Source organism: Tupaia chinensis, unplaced genomic scaffold, assembly GCF_000334495.1.
Source record: "Tupaia chinensis unplaced genomic scaffold, TupChi_1.0 Scaffold000442_1, whole genome shotgun sequence".
NCBI classification, from domain to species: Eukaryota; Metazoa; Chordata; class Mammalia; order Scandentia; family Tupaiidae; genus Tupaia; species Tupaia belangeri.
Window position 1 is genome coordinate 693,784 of NW_006159947.1, and position 23,292 is coordinate 717,075.

At 41.9% G+C, this 23,292-nt stretch overlaps 1 protein-coding gene across 4 annotated transcripts in view; it reads right to left on the reverse strand.

Moving 5' to 3' along the window:
* Window positions 1–23,292, reverse strand: part of ATP8A1 (ATPase phospholipid transporting 8A1) — a 281,662-nt gene that overhangs the window by 157,022 nt on the left and 101,348 nt on the right. For 3 of the 4 annotated variants that reach the window (XM_014590421.2, XM_014590422.2, XM_027774490.1), the window contains 6 exons: window positions 20,215–20,326; window positions 17,937–18,102; window positions 16,531–16,658; window positions 12,878–12,955; window positions 11,100–11,188; window positions 4,353–4,397 (listed from right to left, as the gene is read on the reverse strand). In XM_014590421.2, coding sequence (XP_014445907.1) covers window positions 4,353–4,397; window positions 11,100–11,188; window positions 12,878–12,955; window positions 16,531–16,658; window positions 17,937–18,102; window positions 20,215–20,326 — 618 coding nt within the window. The remainder of the gene's footprint in view (window positions 1–4,352; window positions 4,398–11,099; window positions 11,189–12,877; window positions 12,956–16,530; window positions 16,659–17,936; window positions 18,103–20,214; window positions 20,327–23,292) is intronic. The other variant, XM_014590424.2, reaches the window with a different exon arrangement.

Genomic DNA, 23,292 nt, shown 5'->3' on the forward strand with positions numbered 1-23,292 from the left:
ATCAGGGGACCAGCAGTTAACATAATGGCTATGTCGCTGGACTCCCATGTAGTCGACCGCGGTTCGCGTCCCAGACCCAGTGGTTTAAACTCACACCAGGTGTGTGTGCGTGCGTGCCCAAGATCCCAAGAGGAGAATAGAGGAGAAGGGATTGCGGCGTGGCCATCCCCTCTGGGGGGTGATTTCTCGCTTTCTGTCTCTATGTCTCTGTCTGTCTGGCGAGCGCATGCGCCCTACAGCAAAAACCTCTCCAAAAAAAAAAAAGAAGATGCCATCAGAGGGTTGGCCCACAAGACAACCTCATTCACATTTTGTTTTCACATGTAATAACTGCATGTATTTGTGGGGTACCGTGTGCCTTTCCAATACAGAAATAAACTGTGTATGGATTCAATCAGGGTCACGAGTCTATCCGCTGTCTCGGTCGTGTGTCAATACCTCGTGTTGGAAACAGTGGAAAGCCTTTCTTTTAGTTACCCTGAAATACACGGCGATTCGTTATTAACCGTCTGCACCCTGCTGTATTTTATAACATTAGACATTTTCTCTTCTCTATAATTTTGTGTCCATTCATCAAAACCCTGCGATTCCCTGTCCTTCCCATCTTCCCCAGCCTCTAGTCGTCATTTTCCAACTCCTGACTTTTATGAAGTTATTTAAAACATGTTTCCATATATTAATAACAACACGTGGTTCTTTTTCTGTGCTTGGCTCATTTCACTTAAATTGAGCAGGTCCTTCCAGTTGAGCCAATATTCCACTGTATGTGTGTGTGCGCGCACACGCATGGGCAGTACACAATGTACTACATATTGTTAGCTATTTGTTCACTGATAGATACTGCGGTAGCTTCCTTGCCTTGGCCATGTGACTAGCGAGGCACCCTGATGTGCACTTGTCACGACCACACACTCGTCTTCCTCTTCCGAGACATGCCTGGGAGCTGGGCTGCTGGATCACAGGGCAGGGCTGGTTTCAGCTCTTTGAGGACCAGCCATGTTGTTTTGCATAATGGCCCTACTAATTTACATTCCTGCCAAAAGTGTACAAGAGTTCCTCTTTCTCTGAATCCTTACCAGCATTTTTTTTTTTGTCTTTTGATAAAAACCATTTTATTGGAGATAACCTTTTTTTTTTTTTTGAGATAGATTTTTGCCATAGGGTGTGTGTGCTCTCCAGAGGGACAGAGAGACAGAAAGTGAGAAATCACCCCCCAGGGGGGATGGCCACGCCAAAATCCCTTCTCCTCCATTATTCTCTCGGGATCTTGGGCACGCATGCACACGCACCCGGCGTGAGTTTTAAGCCACCGGGTCCGGGACGCGAACCGCGGTCGACTACATGGGAGTCCAGCGACATAGCCATTATGGTAACTGCTGGTCCCTCTAGGTCTCGTATTTACTGGCTGTAGACTTTGGGGCAAATTACTTATGTGCTTCTCTGCCCTAAATTTCATCAACTTTAGAACAGCCAAGTCACATGTTCTCATGAGGATTCAGCGAGAGCCTCCAGAGTAGCACTCACTGTGGGCTCGCTATGCCCAGGCGGGATCCTCAGCACTTCGAAAATAAATTTCATTTAATCTTCGAAACCTTCCGATCACTTTAGTACTAATACTACCCACATTATTTCCAGTGTGGACACTCAGGAAGTGAGGCAGGGAGCTTGCTCAAGGCCCCAATAATGGGACCAAGATCTGAACTTGGGGGGTCACAATCCAAAACCCACATCTTTGACCACTCCACATAACCCTGGAGACAGCAGAAGCTCAAGAAGCATCTGACCCTTCATTGCTGCAGACCCACGGGTTACTATTTTATAGATGGAGAATCCAAGCGTAGCTTTAAAATAAAGCTCAGTTTATCATAAAGGTGACAAACATCTTCTGTGGTGTTTTGTTAAGATCATTATGTTTATATGTAAATAACACTAGAGATGTGTAATTTATGAAAAAAATTGGCATTTTAAAATTTAGAGTTACCTAGTTAGAATATCAAATATCAACTTTTCCAAAAGGGTGTTTTGCAAAAAAGAACTTACTAAGGTTTATATAATATCTTCTTTTTCTAACAGTGATAAAAGACATGAAACAACCTCTGTTACAAGTAGGATATTTTATTTTTTTATTTTATTTTATTTTTTGGAGAGCTTTTTGCTATAGGGAACATGCGCTTGCCAGAAAGACAAGAGACAGAGAAACAGAAAGCAAGAAATCACCCCCCAGGGGGGATGGCCACGCTGCAATCCCTTCTCCTCCATTCTCCTCTCGGGATCTTGGGCATGCACACACATGCACCCAGTGTGAGTTTAAGTCACAGGGTATGGAACTCTAACTGTGGTTGACTACGTGGAAGTCCAGTGACATAGCCATTATGCCAACTGCTGGTCCCACAAGTAGGATATTTTAAATGATCTGAGTGAATGACCACCACTTTTTAACATTTCCATCTAATCTTCGGAAAAATATGGTATAGATCACTTTCATCTATTAGGAATTACTGAGTCTTTGTTTTGTTTTGTTTTGTTTTTGAGATATTTTGCTATAGGCGGTGTGCACTTGCTGGAGACAGAGAGAAAGTGAGAAATCACCCTCCAGAAGGATGGCCACACCACAATCCCTTCTCCGTTCTCCTCTTGAGATTTTGGGTATGGATGCAAATGCATCCAGAGTGAGTTTCAAGCCAGTAGGTCCAGGATTTGAACCATGGTCAGCCATGTGTGAGTCCAGTGCCTTAACCACTACACTACCTGCTAGTCCTATGAGTATCTTTCTTGGAGAAAATGTGTATCAATTTCACACTAGCTACAATGTTAAAAATTAAACTTATGTTAATATTACAGAAAAAAATACAAATATATAATAATAATTTAACTGCACTTTTAAACACTAAAATAAATAAAACAGAATATACACAATATGAAAACTGAAAACTCTGAATTACCCACCAATAATAGATACTTTGGTGCATTTAAAAAATATACCAAAAATCATCTGTGTGTCGAATAGCGACACTCCAAGCAACAACCATGTCAGGATTCAGAAGTTGTCACATGACCCAAACAGCTGCCTCTGTCATGAATCCCAGGTATTATGAGGTTTACTGCACATTTTCACCCAAACCACTTCACTGAAATAAGTTCCACATTGGGAAATATTAAATGATGTTGTTAGACTTCAACGCACACTGGACACATAACTTAATCATAAAATACATGTGTGACCCGAAAATAAAAATGTAACACCTGTGAAGTTGCAATATTTTCTTTTTTTTTTTGGAGAGGTTTTCACTATAGGGCGCATGCGCTCGCCAGACAGACAGAGAGAGGCAGAGAGACAGAAAGCGAGAAATCACCCCCCAGGGGGAATGGTCACACCACAATCCCTTCTCTTCCATTCTCCTCTCGAGATCTTGGGCACACACGCACACATGCCCAGCATGAGTTTTAAGCCACCGGGTCTGGGACGTGAACTGCAGTTGACTATGTGGGAGTCCAGCGACATAGCCATTACGCTAACTGCTGGTTTCCAAGTTGCAATATTTTCTAAAGTCACTAGCATTAAAGGAACCTGTTTTCTGACATCTTATTGGTCACCCAATTGTGACAAATTATAGACATAGCAAAATAAATGTACATTATTCTAGTTGAAAATTAAAGTCCACAGAGGTGGCATTGTAAAACAAAAAGTTCAGAAAGTAGCGAAATTAAACCTATAAAATGCTGTCTTTACGCAAGTTAGCTCTAGTCCTTGGGAGCATAATTCTCCAAGACTGTCCTGGGCATGCCATTAAAACATGTTTATTTTCTAGCCCCCACAGACTTATGAGCATAATGGAAAGAAATGGAAAAGAAATCTCTACTGCCTATGCATGCCTCAGTAACTTGTTCTGGAACTCTGCGGACTGTTTCAGTATGTTAGTAGGGCAGCAGGTGGCAGTGCTGAGCTTAAATTGAAAAATCCCTAAGCGCTTCAAGAGCTGTAACTGAAATCTTAGGTAACTGAAGTTTACTACAACCTAGAGACGCCAGAATTAGACTGTATTCTAGCTATTGGGTTGCTAGCAAAGTCATGATGATTTTTCTCTTTGTCCATGCAAAAATGCATCATGATTTGCCAACATCAGTAAATCATGTAAAACACTAACTTTTTTTTTTACTGAATGTTCATAAATGACTATTCAGTAGAAAAATCAAGGATGTTCAACAGATGTCAAGAAATACCAACTTCACAGCACTGTTACCCTACCCGGTCAATAATCCATTTTACCCATGTAATGAAATGTGTCTCACAAAACAATAAAAGGCAAACCTTTCAAAGGGGTGGATGACACTTACAGGTGCATACGGCTTACCATTCGTCAGGTGAGCAGCCATAATCCTCAGGGTCAGGGACATGGCTTCAGAAAGCAAGAGGAAGGATAGAAACAGAGGAAAAATAATCACAGAAAGGCTGGAAACAAAACCATGAATAAAGGAACTGCTAAAAGATGTTAAGAAAATGAACTTTTAGTTGAATCTGAAAGAATGGCAGTTAGTACAGTAAGCAGGGCATGGTGAGTTAGGGTAACCAAGCAGGTTTACAAAGTCATCCTGTAACTGAACTGTCAGCTCGCCTCTTCTCAACAAATTGATTTCATGCTCAGAATTCAGAATTCAGCAAAAAAAAAAATATTTGGACTTAGCTCTTTCAATACATGCTAAAGTGAATGGGAAATTAATAATATACACTGCATATTCAGCATAAAGCATTTTAATGAAACAAATATGCTCAAATCTACGTACAAACTATCACCTGATACATTTGCTGAAGCAACTTGGGCTACCATGAACTGATAGTTCTTTAAAAAGGTACACCAATATAAAATTTAATTGGAACCACATACTCAAAGACCAATGCTCAAAACTTTTCATTTAAACCATTCATTCCCTAAACCATTCTTTACCTAAAATAGAAAATACATTCATCAATGCTTTGGTTTCATCCATTAGCTTGGCTGGGTATTAGAAAGTCTAATCAATGTCTGATCGTATTTCATTCCATCAGCCAACCACTTGTGACTCAGAAAAGGTTATTGTGAGCCTCTTAATACATGACAAAGCATAATACATGACAAAGCAGATTTTCTTATGTCCCATTGCTATTACTATATACGATCACTCAATAATTTTTTTCTTTAAATTTACTAGATATTGGTAGAGTTCTAAAATGCAATGCTAATATAAAGTCATTTTTTAGACAAACAGACTATACATCTTGTTGAAAGTGACTGGGATTCTTTTACTCCCTACGTGTCCACCCCGCTCTTTTCCCTTTCATCAACTTGGCTATAACAGGGACCTCCTCATTCCACTTCCCAAATACTGAACTGCATCCAATGTGGCAGTCACTGCATCCCCCCTCTCCCCCCAATCACCGTGGAGGTGGAGCCTTTCATGCACTCTTCTCTCTCCTACTGGAGAGCGTTCAAAGGTGCTAAGAGAAGGGGTAACCAAGCCCTTTGGTGTTGAAATCGCGGAAAAGGAGCTGACCTGCTGCATGCTCTGTGGAAACTAGCAGCAGCCTAGTGCTTAGGGCTATTATCACTGATCAACCTGGAGCTTAGACTCCAGCCCCAACTTTATTTATTTATTGGAGAGGTTTTTGCTATAGGGTGCATGCACTTGCCAGACAGACAGAGAGACAGCGAGGAATCACTCCCCAAGCGAGATGGCCACGCCGCAATCCCTTCTCCTCTGTTCTCCTCTCAGGACTTTGAATACGCATGCACAGGCACCCGGCGCGAGTTTTAAGCTGCTGGGTCCGGTGCTTAAACCACAGTTGACTATGTGGGAGTCCAGTGATGTAACCATTACACATCTGCTGGTCTCAGGAGCATATGTTTTCTAAGTCGTGCAGCTTAAAAGTATCAAGGTTCAATGGTCAGAGTACCTTGTAACTCTGACAGAAGGCTGAGCGCTATCCAGGACAGGAAGAGCAGCAGGCAGCCCCCACACCTGTCCCTGCCCTGTCTGCTCAAGTCTCCCTACACTCGCGATAGCTCTGGTTTCCGTGTGACCTGTGGCTGTCTGCCCTCGACAGCTGGTGCTGGGATCTGAGAAGCTCCTACCTTAATCAAATTCATTTCTAGATTGCCATCTAACTCTCATTTCTCCCTGAGGCCACTTCCAGGCCTCCAGTTAGACAAGGCACCCAATAGACACACACAGGCCTTCCGACTGCGTAAGGAAATTGTGTGTCTATAATTACTTAGCTAACATCCATTAGGCCCCAATTACACTATTAACTTTAGGAGAGCAGGAACCCTGCGATCTTTCTCTGGTTATGTTACCTCCATCATCAAACCAATTGTCATACGCAGAAGGCGACCAACCAACATTTGCCGATTAAGTGCAAAAGTGATGGTGTTTACTGACATTAGCACCAGTCATGGCGAAGAGTCAATGAAGCTGTTGGGGATGCCCTAGACCTATGAGGCTGAACATTCTGGTAACTGTGAGATCTCTCATGATGGGTCTCCTCTCAGAGTTAAAGTAGCCCCTCCTTCCAGTAAACAGATTGCTACATGAAATACTGTCAAGAACAATGAGTCACATAATACTCAAGTAGAAACAGTGCTTTTAAGAACATCCTTTGTTTTTTATAGAAGGGAAAATGTTCATGATACATTTTTTAATAATAATCAAACACTTTTCCCACGGAGAAGCCCTGCTTCGTTTGCTTAACAGAATGTTTTAGCCTCAAAAGACGATGAGCCTCACCTGGTTCCGTCTAACTTATCCATGAATATTGTATCTAGGACTGCATCCCAGAATCTTTACTGCTTTGAGAACCTGAGCCCTGAATAGAGGCTGATTATTTATTCCTGGTATTCAATGCTGAGAAAGCTATCTCATTCCCTACGGGAAGCAATTTGCTAAAATGATATTTTAATAATAAATGTTTACTGTGAGTATCAAGTTAATAATACGTTAAATCTACAAATGATATCACAGTTCATTACATTTAGCTACAGGTATCTCACTAAAAATCTAATGACATCACATCTCCTTGGTAGGGTGAGGCCGAAGTAGCTCCAGCTTCAGACCCCGGGGCGTTCTTTCTCTCAATAAACATTCTTTTTTCTCTTGTGGGGAAAAAGATCTAATGAAATAATTGAAAAAATGTAAGCACAGAGCATCCCGAACACAAAGCTGATCTCTCCAAAATAATCGTGGTTGCCACCTGTGTACAAATTTCTTTATTTTGTTGTCTATCATGACACTAAGGACGAAGGTTAAGGAGAATGAGAGAAAGTCACTAAAATGAAATAGTGAGGCATTATTTTAGGTGTTAATTATTACATTCTTACCAACCTATGGGGTACACAGAAATAGATAAAGATTATACTACCAGGAGACTTCACATTGTGTTCTTGTAGTGCTTAAAACACAACGAAACTCACTCTTGTCTCTAGGATACATCTGAGCTTAATCTTAATTCTTTTGAATGTTGAAGAGTGGGTCTTAACGAAGGACATTTGGAGGAGGGACACAGAGGTTGAGCATTGACGGGATGGGGAGGTGTGGCATTATCTGCTGAAGATACTTTGATCAACGGGTCTGGGGAGAAATGTGCACATATCGAAATGGTCTCACTGTAAGCCAAACAATACGACTGAAAGTGTATACAAAAAAATAAATAAATAAAATAAATAAATAAAAAGAATGAGCCCCAACCTTATAACCTCAAAGGCATCTGTTTGCATCTGAGTGAATGGGTTATTCTCTCTAGCGCTGCCATCTGGGGAGAGGGACACCTTGCACTCTTCTGTGGGGCTGAAAATTCCCAGTATGAAAGTAACAATGGTGGAACCCTGCGGTGGGGCAGGCGGGATGGCAAAATCACATGAGTGCCTTGCCTAGGTTCCTACAACCGGGGAGTGTCCAGAGGAAATCTCCACAAAGGAGGTTGATGGTTCTTCTCTTCACCTCTCCGCTGTGGACACTGGCTGGAATTAAACAGAAGGGCTGTGTTTGTTTCCTACAGGGAACATGCAGTCAGTCAGAAGGCATGATTTCTCCAAAAGCTAAAATTCTGATGTGTCACCAATTCTCTGTGGCACTGACAACAGGACAGTCCAATATGTGTGGAGGGAGAGGACGTCGGTAAGAACTCACTTAGGGTTGACGGTGCCTCAAAGCACATACACAGCAATACCGGACTATTGGGAGCAGTTTAACCACTAGCTCTACTCAACATGGCTCCTGGTATTCTTTTTTTTTTTTTCTCTCTCTTTTTTTTTTTTTTTTTGGAGAGGTTTTCGCTATAGGGCGCATGTGCTCGCCAGACAGATAGAGAGAGACAGAGAGACAGAAAGCGAGAAATCACCCCCCAGAGGGGATAGTCACGCCGCGATCCCTTCTCCTCCATTCTCCTCTCGGGATCTTGGGCATGCACGCACACGCACCCGGCGTGAGTTTTAAGCCACCGGGTCCAGGACGTGAACTGCGGTTGACTACGTGGGAGTCCAGTGACATAGCCATTATGCTAACTGCTGGTTCCGGCTCCTGGTATTCTTGAAAACATGATACAAGATCGCAAAAAAAGATTCTTTTGTAAACACAGTTAAAATTTGTAAGCAAACTATTGTTTCTGTTTTGTGTGTGTGTATGTGTGTGTGTGTGTGTTGTTTGTTTGTTTTGCTTAGGCTGCTGGGAAAATCATGACGTCTATTTTTATGTTTTTTATGCAAAAATGTGCCATGATTTCCCCCAACAACTCAATAATTTCTAAACATCATGTCAGATTTTATATCTGAAAAAGGACGGTAGAGACCATCTGGTCTTCCCATAGTTGGGAGTATCTGAAAAGGAATTGTGTAGGGTCACATGGTGAATCCCGGACAAAGCTAGCATTCATGCCTTATGACTGTACCTCCTCAGTCAGAAATGGCTTTTCCCTAAGAGGAAATCTGCTTCACTGGCAACTTAAGTCTAAATAATGAGAATACACAGCTCAAACCCACCCTATCTGATAACAGTTGTTAATTAAGATATCATCCACAGACACAGGGCGCTGCTCTTAGAACTACTGCCTAGGAATATTAAGGAGCCATTCCAAGAATAAGAAAAAAAAAAAAAAAAAAGACGAGAGAGAGGCTGGAACTTATTTTAAAGACGAGAGAGAGGCTGGATCTTATTTTAACGTTCTGTTCTGACAGTTTCAATGAGTAAGTATTACCGTGAAGAATTTGCTTATTAAATTGAAAATTGAACAAAGTACAAAAAGATGTCAATTATTAAAAAGGTTGCTGTAGAAATCATATTATGAAGGAATGCAGACTCTATAAAAACAAACAGTATCATCCATCCAACTGCAATAATAATACAAATTCTAGAATAATAGGCCTTTCCTTCTCTCCTTTGGATAACAATGGATAGAAAATTTAAGTAGGAATGTTAGAGTCTGGCAGTAGCTCTCCTGCTCAGGTGGAAATGGGGATTGGGGTGGGGAGTGCGGAGGACCAGGAGAGCCTCCTCAGGCCAAGGGAATAGGGAGAACCTTCTAATAAAGGAGGAGGAAGTGAAAGAGCTCCCAGTCCAGGGAACAGTTAAGAACTCTTCTGAAATGAATAGCCTGCCTTTACAGTGTGAAAAGACCATTCAACCAGCCAACTTTCTTTTTAGAAACAAGGGTCTCAACTACATTGCCCAGGCTGGCCTTGAACCTTGCAATCCTCCTGCTTCAGTCTCCTGAAGAACTGGGACTACCACGGAGTATCACCGTGCTTGGGTAGCTATTTTTTCGAACTTCATTTACACGTGTAGTTTGAAGTCATTTTTAGTCACACTCTCTAACTAACCCAGATTACAAGCATACCGAGGAGAAATGATCCACTTCTAGAATTTTTCATGAAATGGTTACATATTTATCGTTTTAATTAAGGCGTTTTGAAAATGCAGCACTCTGTCCTGCCTTACTGCTCAGAGACAGGGGCCAGTGGTGAAGAGTGAATGTAAGCCGGAAAACCCAAAAGCAAGTTTCTATGCGTGGATGAGTCAGAGACCAATGCACTCGTCTCCCACGTATAACAAAACTGAAGCTGGTAACAGGCCAGTGTCAATCAACCATGGGAGTATTTCACCATTCAACCATTCAATATCTTTTTTTATTTTTGGAGAGATTTTTGCTATAGGGAGCGCGCGCTCACCAGAAAGACACAGAGAGAGAGAGAGAGAGAGACAGAGACAGAGAGACAGAAAGCGAGAAATCATCCTTCTGGGGGGATGGCCACACCGCAATCCCTCCTCCTCCATTCTCCTCTCAGGACCTTGGGCACGCATGCACACGCACCTGGTGTGAGCTTAAGCCACTGGATGCGGGACTCGAACCACGGTCAACTACGCGGGAGTCCAGTGACACAGACATTACGCCAACTGCTGGTCCCTTTTTTTTCCCATTCAATACCTTTTCTAGAAACCCTAGAGCTTAATTGTCTCCTATCACCCTGTGAAGTATTTCAAAGAGCTGGCCAGTGACCAGTGTAGCTAAGCATCCCTGGTGTAGGAGACACATCACATGTACCCAGCCAGCACGCGCTACAGGACGACAGTTTGACAAGTTTCTGATGACACTTCTTATCCTCCAGATTTAAGAGTTTCACATTCTTCCCTTCTTCCCTTCATCAGAATTTTAGATAGCCCTGTGACTATAAAAAGAAGAGCTGATAAAAGTTACAAAAAAAAAAAAAAAAAAGGCGTAAAAGGAGTAACGTCAATGAAACATTTTTCTGACAAAACCGGCCCCAGGCCTGATAGCATGCCTGACCACATCCCCACATCCGCGCTATTCTTAACCTTCCGCAGCGTAGAGGGAAGTGTATTTGTTCCTTATTATCAGGGCCAGAGAGGACCTTCTGTAACCCAAAACACTACGAAGCTCCTGGGTGGGCCCTCACATCAGCTCATCCTAAATGAAAACAATATCGACTATAACATACAAAAATCTCCAAGTATCCTGGAATGGAAATACCTGCATTTCAGATGAACAAACCAAGCCCTCTTCGATATGAATTCCCAAACATACCAAACGACGTCACTACCTAAAGGAAAAAACTCACCCGTAAGCCACTCCGGCGATGGTACATTTCTTAAACTGCATCACATTGCACGTCAGGGTACCCGTTTTGTCAGAAAATATGTATTTAACCTTAAAAAAAAAAGTTTTAAAATATACATTAATATTTCAAAAGTCTTCTTCTGCTAGTCTTTTATTGTATTTTTTTCATGCAAAAACACATCATGACTTTTCCGACAACCCAATATATAGGCACAAAACCCCTTAAATTGTTTCAATGGTTTTAATTATTGGGCTTTTTACCAATTGTTACATGGATAGGGGCACAATAGGTGTTATTAATTACTTTCTGCACGTTTATCAAGATACATATTTAACAATAAAAATATTTTAGCAATAAATGCCTTCATATATGAATATAGACTATTAAGATACTTGAGAAAACTTCGTAAATGGAAATATGTCTTGGTATGGTGTGAATTCCTCTAGAAAGGGACACTACTGTGACTTAACACTTAAAGAGTTACTAACACCTATGCCGGCATTTCTTTTCTTTTCTTTTTTTTTTTTGAGAGGTTTTTGCTATAGGGCGCATGCGTTCACCAGAAAGAGAGAGACAGAGAGACAGAAAGCAAGAAATCACCTCCTGGGGGGATGGTCACGCCACAATCCCTTCTCCTCCATTCTCCTCTCAGGATCTTGGACACGCATGCACATGTGCCTGGTGTGAGTTTAAGCCACTGGGTCTGGGACTTGAACTGTGGTCTACTACATGGGAGTCCAGTGTTTGTTAACATAACAAGCAGCTCATAGAAGTGGTGACAGCTTGCGCACCTAACTTTACACAATACCTGAATCAATACGCAAAAGGATAGATCTGCACAAAAACTAAGCATTGCAGATGGCACAGATACAAAAAAGGAAAAAAATGTCTCAGCCAGCATGTGTATGTATGAATTATAGACCTCAAGTTTCTATTTGATTCGACTTATATGGCTTTATGAATGAACTTGAATTCCCACCTTCCTCGTGGGAATCCAAGAACAACTCTAATAATATATTTAGGACTCAACATAGCTGTTATTTTGGGAACACCAAGATGGAGTCATAGTTCCATTACTGGACTCCCACATAGTTGACCATGGTTCGAGTCCCAGACCTGGCGACCTAAAACTCACACCAGTGTGTGTGTGTCTGTGCATGGCCGAAACCCCAAGAAGAGAAGGGATTGCACATGGCCATCCCTCCTGGGGGGGGGGTGATTTCTTGCTTTTTATCTCTCTGTCTTTCTCTGTCCCTCCAGCAAGTACATGTGCCCTACTGCGAAAATCTCTCAAAAAAAAAAGAGACAGTATTTTACATACTAATCAGACTATATGCTGAAGGACATCCCTAGGCTTGTGAGATACCTTATCCTGAGAGTATAATCTGCTTTAAGCACTGTTTTTAAAACTTCATTCACTAAATATGAAAACTGTGGGGCTGGCAGGTGGCATGGTGGTTAAGATACTGGACTCCCACATGGCAGACCACGGTTCAAGTCCTGGACCTGGTGGCTTGCTTTCTTACTTTCCCTCTCTCTCTGTCTTTCTCTGTTCAAATTAAAATAATAATAATGATGATGACGAATAAAATTTAATAAAAATAATTTTAAAAAACCCTGAAAATTGTTAGTCATGTTGTAACAAATATATTTATGTTGTTAATCAAAGAATGGAAAACGAGGAGCCATTGATTCATTGGCAGTCACCAGATATAAGCCAGACATTGCATGGAATCCGACTTGTAACTCAACACACGTCGACAGGAAACTGAGCGTACCTGGCCAAGTTCCTCATTCAGATTAGATGTTCGGGCCATGGCAGCAGTGTCCGTAGGCTCGTAGTGCATGTCGAGATCCTTCAAAAAAAAAAAAAAAAAAAAAGAAATTAAAATGAATCTTTTAATGTAACTGGTAATAGGGAAGTAGGTGAAATTTTAAAAGAAAATAATATGTTCATTCTGTAGGAAGTCACTCTTTAACTAATGAGCTAGATGCAACTGGTCTTATTTGTTCTCGACCCATACGCCGCTCTCCTGCCCTGAAACTGCTCAGTATACATTAGGATATTTCATGGTGGGGCAGCACACTGTGGTAGTGGGAACCTGTCTCTGGAAGCAAGCACTCTGGGTTGACCATCAAGCCATCATTTTCTACATAACTGATCTATTGTAAAAATTAGATAAAAAGAAGATAATATGGGAAAAGTGCTTCCAACTGTGCAAGACAAAGGTAAATGCTTAGGGTCAGCAGGTGGCGTGGAGCCTAAGGTACGACATCCCAGACGGTGGGCTGCATAACTGGAGTCCTGGACCCCGTAGTTTGAAAATCATGATGGGCCTGTGTGCATACGTGCCCCAAATCATGAGATAAGACAGGAGGAGAAGAGACGGAGTGAGGCGTGGCCATCCCTCTAATTTCTCACTTTTCCTCTCTCTGTCTCCCTCTTGCAAGGACATGTGCCGTACAGCAAAAACTAAATAGAAGAGGAAAGGTTAAGTGCTTCATGACATGAGCTAGGACATAGCAACTACGTATCGCTCAAATAATATGTCAACCAAAAATTACCCCAGAGATTCTGATTGTATTGGGTCATTGGGAAAGTCATGACACGTTTTTCCCAACAACCTAATACTTTCTGGAGGTGGTATGTTAATATTATATATACTTTAAAGCAAAACCAATACGCTTCTCACAAGGCAAACAAATACGTAAATTGTATTTATTTGTTCTTGCTTTACACTCAGTAATCACGAGGCCTGGCTATGTTAGCCTACAAATTCTAGTATTTTCTATCGGAGACTACTTTATGGGCAGTCAGGGTTTTGTCGTCCACAGATTGTCACACGTCAAATGAAAAGGCCAAAATGTAATCACGGGACCTCTCCCCGTCTGTATTCTGAACTGATTAATTTCCGAAATAGGCTATTGAGTGTTATGTGTCATGTTTTGAGAAAGATATTAACCAATACGTTCTAAGAGGAGTGAAGCGAAGTCAGGGTGGAGATTAATCTGGAAGTCACGTGACAACAGCAGCAATGAAAGCAGATGAGAGAGATTTATTAGTAGGTAGAAAAAGATAGAATCGAAGAAAAGGCATGGCAGTGGAGCTCATGGCATCATTCAGAAGATTAAATATTGTCATAATAAATACATTAAGCAGAGCCAGAATCCAAAGGAGACATTTACTAATCCAGTTTTCTCTCTTTTTTTTTTTTCCGGAGAGGTTTTTTTTTTTTTTTTTTTTATAGGGCTCCTGAGCACCCCGAAAAGCCGGATCCTGCGCACACCAGAAAGACAGAGAGAGACAGAGAGACAGAAAGCAAGAAATCACCCCCCGGGGGATGGCCACGCCACAATCCCTTTCCCTCCATTCTCCTCTCAGGATCTTGGGCACGCACGCACACGCGCCCGGTGTGAATTTAAGCCACTGGGTCTGGGACTCGAACTGCGGTCAACTATGTGGGAGTCCAGCGACATAGCCATTCTGCTAACTGCTGGTCCCACTAATCCTGTTTTCACATGAAGAGGCAGCTGCCTCATGAGGGAACACTGGGAAACCAGAGTCCAGTTGTCAGGGATGTTTTAAGATCTCTGTGTCTGAGAAAGGTGTTTGAAAACATAAGCCTGCTGCAGTACTCTAACGGGACTATTTTTTATGATCCAAAGTGAATAGGATTTTTGAAAATCTAAATAAAATACAAAGTGATTCACTAGTCATTTCATCTTTACAATGAGTTACTATTTCTGAGAACCTTCAGTAGGTTTTAATTATCTTTGTATACATTTTATTATACATAACGGATTTCTGTATAAAGCAAGGTAAGTCTACAGCTCGCCTGAGATTTTTTAAGTCATTGATCTTTCACTGACATATTAAGAGAGAGATGGTATAGGAAGGTCACTTACCCTAAGAAGGCAACGATCAGTTGCAAAAGTATCAGTCAAATGTATACATATACATTTTATATATATTATATATGTGATACACACACACGCATATATATATAAATATATATATTTTTTGGTTTTGTTTTGTCATAGGGTATGTGTGTGTGTGTGTGTGTACTTGCTGGAGAGAGGCAGAGAGAGGGAAAGTACCTGGGGGCATGGCCACAGTGTAATCCCTTCTCCATTTTCGTTTTGGGATTTTGGTGCACACATTTAAGCACCTAGCATGATTTTAAAGCTGCCAGGTCTGGGACTTGAACCATGAATGGCTATGTGGGAACACAACACCTTAACCACCATGCCACCTGCAGGCTCCCATCAGCCGTATTTTAAAAAATCCTAATACTGTTCACATCAAAAGGCTTTAAGATGATTTAAAAGAGAAAAACATAAAAAATCATACCAAAGTTTCTAAAAAATTAAGCCTTTGGGCAGATTAGGCCTAGAGATTTACTTAATATATTTTTTGGAGAGGTTTTTTTGCTATAGGGCATGTGCGCTCGCCAGGAAGACAGACAGACAGAGAGACAGTGAGAAATCATCCCCCAGGGGGATGGCCACGTGCAGTCCCTTCTCCTCCATTTTCCTCTTGGGATCTTGGACATGCATGCACACGTGCCCGGTGTGAGTTTAAGCCACTGGGTCTGGGACTCAAACCACGGTCAACTACATGGGAGTCCAGTGAAGGGACTACGGCATGGCCATCCCCCCCTTGGGGGTGATTTCTTGCTTTCTCTCTGTCTCTCTGGTGAGAGTGCCCACGGCCTACGGCAAAAAAAAAAAAAAAAACCTCAAAAACAAAAACAAAAATATTATAAGAATAATATAGTTTATATTTTATTTTAAAATATATTTCCCCCAATATTCTAAAAATATTTAAGAAAAAGACAAAAACTCGAGCACGAATGAAATGGTTTACAGAATGGAAAAATAAACTTACGTTAAGAAACACGATAACCTGGTTGCTACTGGTGCGAATCCAGTATTATCTGTACAGTGCTTTACCTGCTTATGAAGTTCATTCCTAGGTCAGGAGAGTTCTCAACCCACACAAACGAGCTTGTTGTGGGTCAAGTATGTTTTATCATCCTTGCATTAGTGCTCAAGAAGGTACATTTCAGAGAAGCTAAGTGACCTGGCTAAGTTCACTTGCCTAATAAATTACTATACCACAATCGTAATGTGGACAGGTTAGTCCCGAACTCATGCTTTTCCTTCTCCCATGACCACAATGTACCCCAAAATAAGCTTCCCGCATGGCAGACCTGTTTCCCCCAGGATATCTGGCCCGTGCAGGGTGATTATCAGATAAGGAACATTATTATCATTGTATTAAGCTCAAAAATATCATTTTGTAGTCAATCAAAGGTAGGAATAATAAAGTTCATGTGTTTTTTCCCTAAGAGATCAAATTCTAGCCTAAGGAGAAAAGATAAAATGTGTAGGATTGCAGTTAGGACAAACAGTAATAATTCATATTTACCCAGTTGATGAAGTACGCCTGGGTGAATTTCACCACTTCTAGCGTAACCAACAAGCTGATAGGGATGAGATTGTTGAAAAGGATGATGAAGGTCAAGAAATTCAGTCCGAAATTATTAGCACCACCATCTGTTGGGGGAGAGGGGGAGAATGGCATTTACAGCTTTATATTTTATTGTGTTAACGAGAAATTTAGCATAACAAGAATTTTCCATATAATATAGCATACATAGATAATTTGAGAGAAATACTTTGCTGATAACACATCCTCGTTCTCAAAAACATCCTTCAAGATGGAATGCCATGATTTGTGTTCAGTAGGCTGTGAATCCAATTAAGAGCTGAATAAGAATACTAAAACATGACCACACTGGGGCCGCCAGGTAGTGTGGCAGTTAAGGCGCTGGACTCCCACATGGCTGACCATGGTTTGAGTCCTGGACCTGGCGGCTTGTTTTCTCACTTTCCCTTTTTTTTGGAGAGGTTTTTGCTGTAGGGCGTGTGCGCTCACCAGACAGACAGAGACAGAGAGATAGAAAGCGAGAAATCACCCCCCAGGGGGGATGGCCACGCCGCAATCCCTTCTCCTCCATTCTCCTCTAGGGATCTTGGGCATGCATGCACACGCGCCCAGCGTGAGTTTTAGCCCACCAGGTCTGGGACTCGAACCACGGTCGACTACATGGGAGTCCAGCGACATAGCCATTACGCTAACTGCTGGTCCCCTCACTATCCCTTTCTCTCTCCCTCTGTCTCTCTGGTCAAATAAAATAATAATAATAATGATAACAAATAAAATTAAATAAATAATTTTAAAAAATGACCATACTATAAATGATTGCACGTTCTGTTCCAAACAGAAAGTTCCAAGATATGAGGGATAGGACTAAGGGCTAATAAACTTAAATATTAAACTGGATAAAATTACTTTTATATAATTTTTTTTTGGAGGTTTTTGCTACAGGGTGCGTGTGCTTGCCAGAAAGATAGAGACAGAGAGACAGAAAGCAAAAAATCACCTCCCAGGGGGGATGGCCATGCCGCAATTCCTTCTCCTCCATTCTCCTCTCGGGATCTTGGGCATGCACGCACACACGCCCGGCGTGAGTTTTAAGCCACCAGGTCTGGGACTCGAACTGCGGTAGACTACGTGGGAGTCCAGTGACATAGCCATTAGGCTAACTGCTGGTCCCTGGAGTGCTTCTATTTTTAAGAAGTCTGAAATTTTAGAGATTCTAAACTTTTACTTACTTTTGCTGGCAATATCACTTAAAAATAAAGCTATCTTGGTAACAAGGTCTTCTTTTCAGAAACAGTAAGCTATTCCACAGAATAACAATTGCGAAATAAATAGGTGTTTCAATAAAAGGAAAAAACAAAAAATCAAGTCAATACTGCATTGCTTACAGTTTAGGTTGAGATACCAGTCCTTTCCGGAATGCCTTCGATTCCAAACAGCGGCACCCACAGAACAGACAAGCGACATGGCAATTAAGATACAAAATAAAATCAAAATTTGGACATTTGTAATCCGTTCCACATTGGAGAGCTTAAGTGGTGGGCTTGTTGAATTCTGTAAAAAGAAACAACATGAGTAACGAAAAAAAAGTACAGAAACAATAAAGGCATGTGTACGTCGTACTTGGGTGAGGATGACAGAGTAAGCCACAACTCAACCTTTAGACATGGGTGAACACATGGACCTTAAGCAAGACCCATGACAAGTACAGTGACGTCTCAGTGGCTAACCACCCCTGTTTCTTGAGGCCGCTGTATCACTCAAGCCTTTTTCTAAAAAGTAAACTAATGAGAAAGAAGAAGGGAAGGGAATAGCATTTCTTTTGCAAACATAGCTTTTACATATGGCAGGTGAATTGTGGAAGACCGTATGTTAGATCTTGTATATGAACAACTGTTTGTCTATTTATTTATTTTATTTTTTATTTTTTAGGAGAGGTTTTTGCTACAGGGCGCGTGCGCTCGCCAGACAGACAGAGAGAGACAGAGAGACAGAAAGCGAGAAATCACCCCCTCAGGGGGGATGGCCACGCCGCAATCCCTTCTCCTCCATTCTCCTCTTGGGATCTTGGGCATGCACACACACGCCCGGCGTGAGTTCTAAGACACCGGGTCCGGGATGCGAACCGCGGTCAACTACATGGGAGTCCAGCGACATAGCCATTACGCTAACTGCTGGTTCCCCTTTTGTTTTTTAACATGGCTATCTGTTTGTAAACTTTTTTTTTTTTTTTAAATGAGAAAATAGTTTGTGTTAGCCATATAGAAAACCATATCCGAGACAACATCCCGTACCTACTACTGTCTTTGCTAACTAGCCCAAAATCCTTTTGTTTAACAACGTAACTACTTACATGGAAACCCTACTCCCCTCAAAAATAATTAGCCTACTTGGTTCAACTTCTATAGCTGTTTACATAAAAAACCCTAATAACTGAACCCGTATAAAAAGACTCCTCAAACTTTGGTCGGGGCTGCAAGTTCTGACTCTTGGCCTCCAAGCCTCAGGCTGTAGTCGCTGGCCAGCTAACAAAGACTCCCTTTAACCTTAATCTAAGTTTGGTGGTCATTCATTCGGTTACCCTCCAACAAAATGGAAAGGCATTGTTTGGCTACTGAAGCAAACAGGGTAGTCTAGAAGCATCTAGGGAGTATCTCAGCTTCAGAAGAGAGGCAGAGGAGGCCTAGCTGCCCAGGAGCAGGCACCAGGAAATTCCAAAGGCAACATTTAAAGGGTCTCTGATTTTTACATTTCTGAGGGCATTTCATTAGCAATTGTTTTATTGAACACAGCAGCAACTCAAGTAGTTCTGGCTCTAATGAAAAACAGAGGCCCGTTTCCTTCTTTGTATGTGATGAGGCAAGTGGTTATTGTTGAGTTGAGCTAAGCGAGGCATCCACAGGGCAGAAAATTAAACCTGTCATTTCAGTGTCAAATGTTGACATGGCATGATGGGCTGTGGAACGGCGAGGGTAAAATCATTAAAAGCCCCACTTGCCTGCTGAGGGTTACATCGTTCATACCTGTACAACGTACGAAGGGACTAGCCCTTATAGCAGCAGATTTTCACTCAGCGTGCTAAAACTCGGCTTCTCACATCCACCTGGAACTACCGAAGCCTGATGGTGTACGTTATAGGGCAGAGAAGAAGCACCCTCAGGACTGCATAGACGTTACTGCTGGGATTATAGTGCATGCAAAATAGCCTGACACAGAAATACTCTGAGAATGGCTCTTTGATTCACAAGTGTTTTCTTTGAATCTTATAAAAAACAAATCTTTAAAAAATTGATTTCTGCATTAAAATATACTTATAAGGCAAATACTTTAAAGCAAAGTCCTCAGAACTGCAGAGAGAACATGCAACAATTGACCACAGTATTTAGTAAGGCTGCCAGTGGACCGGCACACGAAATCCTGAGAGTTCACGCCCTGTGTGGTCTCTGGTGAGACTTTCCAGAGATTTCCTTTGTGTAGGGAGTCAGTCTTACAGGGACATAAGTTCCAGGCCCCTCTCCCTGGAGTAGCAGATTCTGGTTGTGTGGGGTGAGACTCAGGAATCTACAGCACATGGTCTGCTCTGTTTGGGCCCACTGCACGGAGAGCTATGAACAAGACTTTTACAAGAGACTTAAGCCCCAAAGATTTCACAGATAACAATCTTACCTGCATCAGCTTGGTGTCATGTCCAGTGTAGACAACTATTCCATGAACCCACTGCGTATTTCTCAACTGAGCACCTCGAAGAAGAATCTGATCTGCTCCCAGGGGAATGGTGCTAGGACAGATTACGTTGACATTAAAAAATGACACTTCCTAACACGCCCAAGAATTCTACAGACACTATGAAGTTTCCAAAGGTTCCACCATGAAAATAATCCATTTTACATTGGCTTTAATTTGGAAAGGAAGTAATTTTCCCACACAGAAGAATAATTTTCTTTTTTTTTAAAGAATTATTTTATTTGACTTTTTTTATTATTATTATTTGCCAGTTCGATCAGAGAGAGACAGAGACAGAAAGTGAGAAGGCAACCCGCCAGGTTCAGGACTTGAACTGTGGTCGTCCATGTGGGAGTCCAGTGCCTTTAACCACCACGCCACCTGCTGGCCCTGAGAAGAATAATTTTCTTAAACAGGCACCACCAAAGGGAAATGTTGAGGTTGTTTCTCCTTAATCCCAAGCTGGTCACTTCCTGTAACTTCACTGTGGTACGGGCAGGACTGTGTCCCTGCGATGTTCTTATGCTGACGCTCTAACCCCGTGTGATGCGTCTAGAGATGGCACCTTTGGGAGGTAAGCAGGCTTAGAAGAGGCTGTGAGGTGGGCCTCATGATGGGGTCATGGCCCTTAGAAGAAGAGATGCAAGAGAGCTTGCCTCTCTTCCTTTCCGTCCTGTGGAAGGCACATTTGTCCAAAGGAAGTGGGCTCTCACCAGAACCGGGCTATGCTGGTACCCTGATCTCTGATTTCCATCCTCTCGAAACCCTACCTGTGGGATATTGTTGGGATAGTCTGAACAAGCAAATACCCTCTCCAAAACAGTTGGCAATGTTTAGGAATCCAGAGGCTAATTCTCAAAACTATGGCTTTTTTTTTTTTTTTAGGAGAGGTTTTTGCTTAGGGAACAGACTTTTATAAGAGACTTAAACCCCAAAGATTTGCTTGCCAAAAAGACAGAGAGAGGCAGAGAGAGACAGAGAGCGAGAAATCAGCCCTCAGGGGGGATGACCACGCTGCAATCCCTTCTCCTCCCTTCTCCTCTTGGGATCTTGAGCATGCACACACATATGTGCCTGGCATGAGTTTAAGCCACTGGGTCCGGGACTCGAACCACAATCGGCTACGTGGGAGTTCAGCGACATAGCCATTACGCTAACTGCAGGCCCCACCATGGCTTTTTTTGAAGTAGTAAATTGATTTAGGTTTCTGAAATGTGTGGAAGTGGTGGAGCTAAGAGATCTGTCCTGCCTGCTCCCCAACACACACACACACACACACACACACATGCATGCACACACAGACAGTATTCTTTTGTTTTCTACTTTTAAGAATTTTTTCTTTTATTTTTCTTTTAATTTTTTTTATTTCATTTTCTTCCATACAGTCAATCACATTATTATTTGTCTTACAAAATGGATATTTCAACAGGGGAACATTTCTCCCTAGTACTGTTGATAAAGCTACAAAATATCTTCAACAGAAAGTATTCTTTTCTATTAAAAAATAGCTTTGCACATAGTAAATATTCAAAAAAATACACAAGGCAAGAAAGAATACTCGGATCTCATCAAATACTTGCATTTCCATCCCTGGCCCCTAGAAATTCCTATATTTAAAACCTTGGGGCTGGCAGGTGGTGTGATGGTTGAGGCAGCTGGGCTCCCCTGTGGCGGGGTGCGGGTTGTGTGCGAGACCTGGCAGCTTGCTTTTTCATTTTCCTTCTCTCTTTCTGTCTCTCTCTGGTCAACTTCAAAAATATAAAATAAAATAATGACAATGAATAAAATAAAAAAATAATAAAGATAAAAAAAACCCTGAGACATTAATTTATAGTACTTGAAGATAATTTTTCCAAAAACTATGAATAAATTTCTAATGAATCGTAGGCATTTGGAAGCCATTCATCCCCTATCATTTAAACCCCTTTTTCCTGAATAATGCTCGACTTGGTCTTTTGTGGGTTTGTGGCAGGGTTACCCACCATGACCAGCTGTGGGGTGACACAAACGCAGGGTTATAAGGAAGGTTCGGAGCTATCACGGATGTGTTACTGTACTGGACAAAAATTTAATCCACGAAATTTAGTGGCTCAAGAATTCCTTTACCAAGTCTTCATTTCACAATAATAAGTTAAAAAGGCAAAAATAAGAATTGCTTATAAAGGAAAATATAAGGGCCAGTAGGTGGCATAGTGGTTAAGGTGCTGAACTCCCACAAGGCCTCCCACAGTTTGAATCCCAGACCTGGTGGCCTTAAACTCACGTCAAGTATGTGTGTGTGTGTGTGTGTGTGTGTGTGTGTGCATGTGCACGTGTGTATGCCCAAGATTCCAGAAGAATGAAGGAGAAGGGACTGTGGTATGGCCAACCCCCTGGGATGTGTTTCTCACTTTCTCTCTCTCTGTCTCTCTTTGGCAAGTCCATGTGCCCTATGGCAAAAACCTTTAAAAATACTAAAGAAAAAAAAAAGAGAGAGAGAGAGAGAGAGAAATAAATTAAAAACAAACTTTGGGGAAAACCAGGAAATAATTCCATAAGAAAAGTCTACAGAGAACATAGACCTCTCTTGTCAGTAGAGGCAAACTGAGACCAAGGTGTTCATTGATGGCGGGCTTCTATGGCCCAGTGGGCTCCCACAGCTAGCATCGGCTTGGACCTTGGAGCTTCTTTCAGCAACTCTGCAAATTCTGCTGGTTCGGGGGAATCAATCCAGATGGATGGGAGATGACAACACCTGGATGAATCTTTAGGTGTATTCTAATTTATAGAACGAACAAAATAATTCTAACTCTCAATCTTCACACATAATAGCACACCTTCAAGACCCATATCTGGAAGGGGATGTTTCAAGACTTGGAATGCACTCTAAAATTGGGAGAGGCGGGACCAGCAGTTAGCGTAATGGCTATGTCGCTGGACTCCCACGCAGTTGACCGCCGTTTGCATCCCGGACCCGGTGGCTTAAACTCATGCTAGGCGTGGGTGTGTGTGTGTGTGAGTGTGTGTGTGCCCAAGATCCCG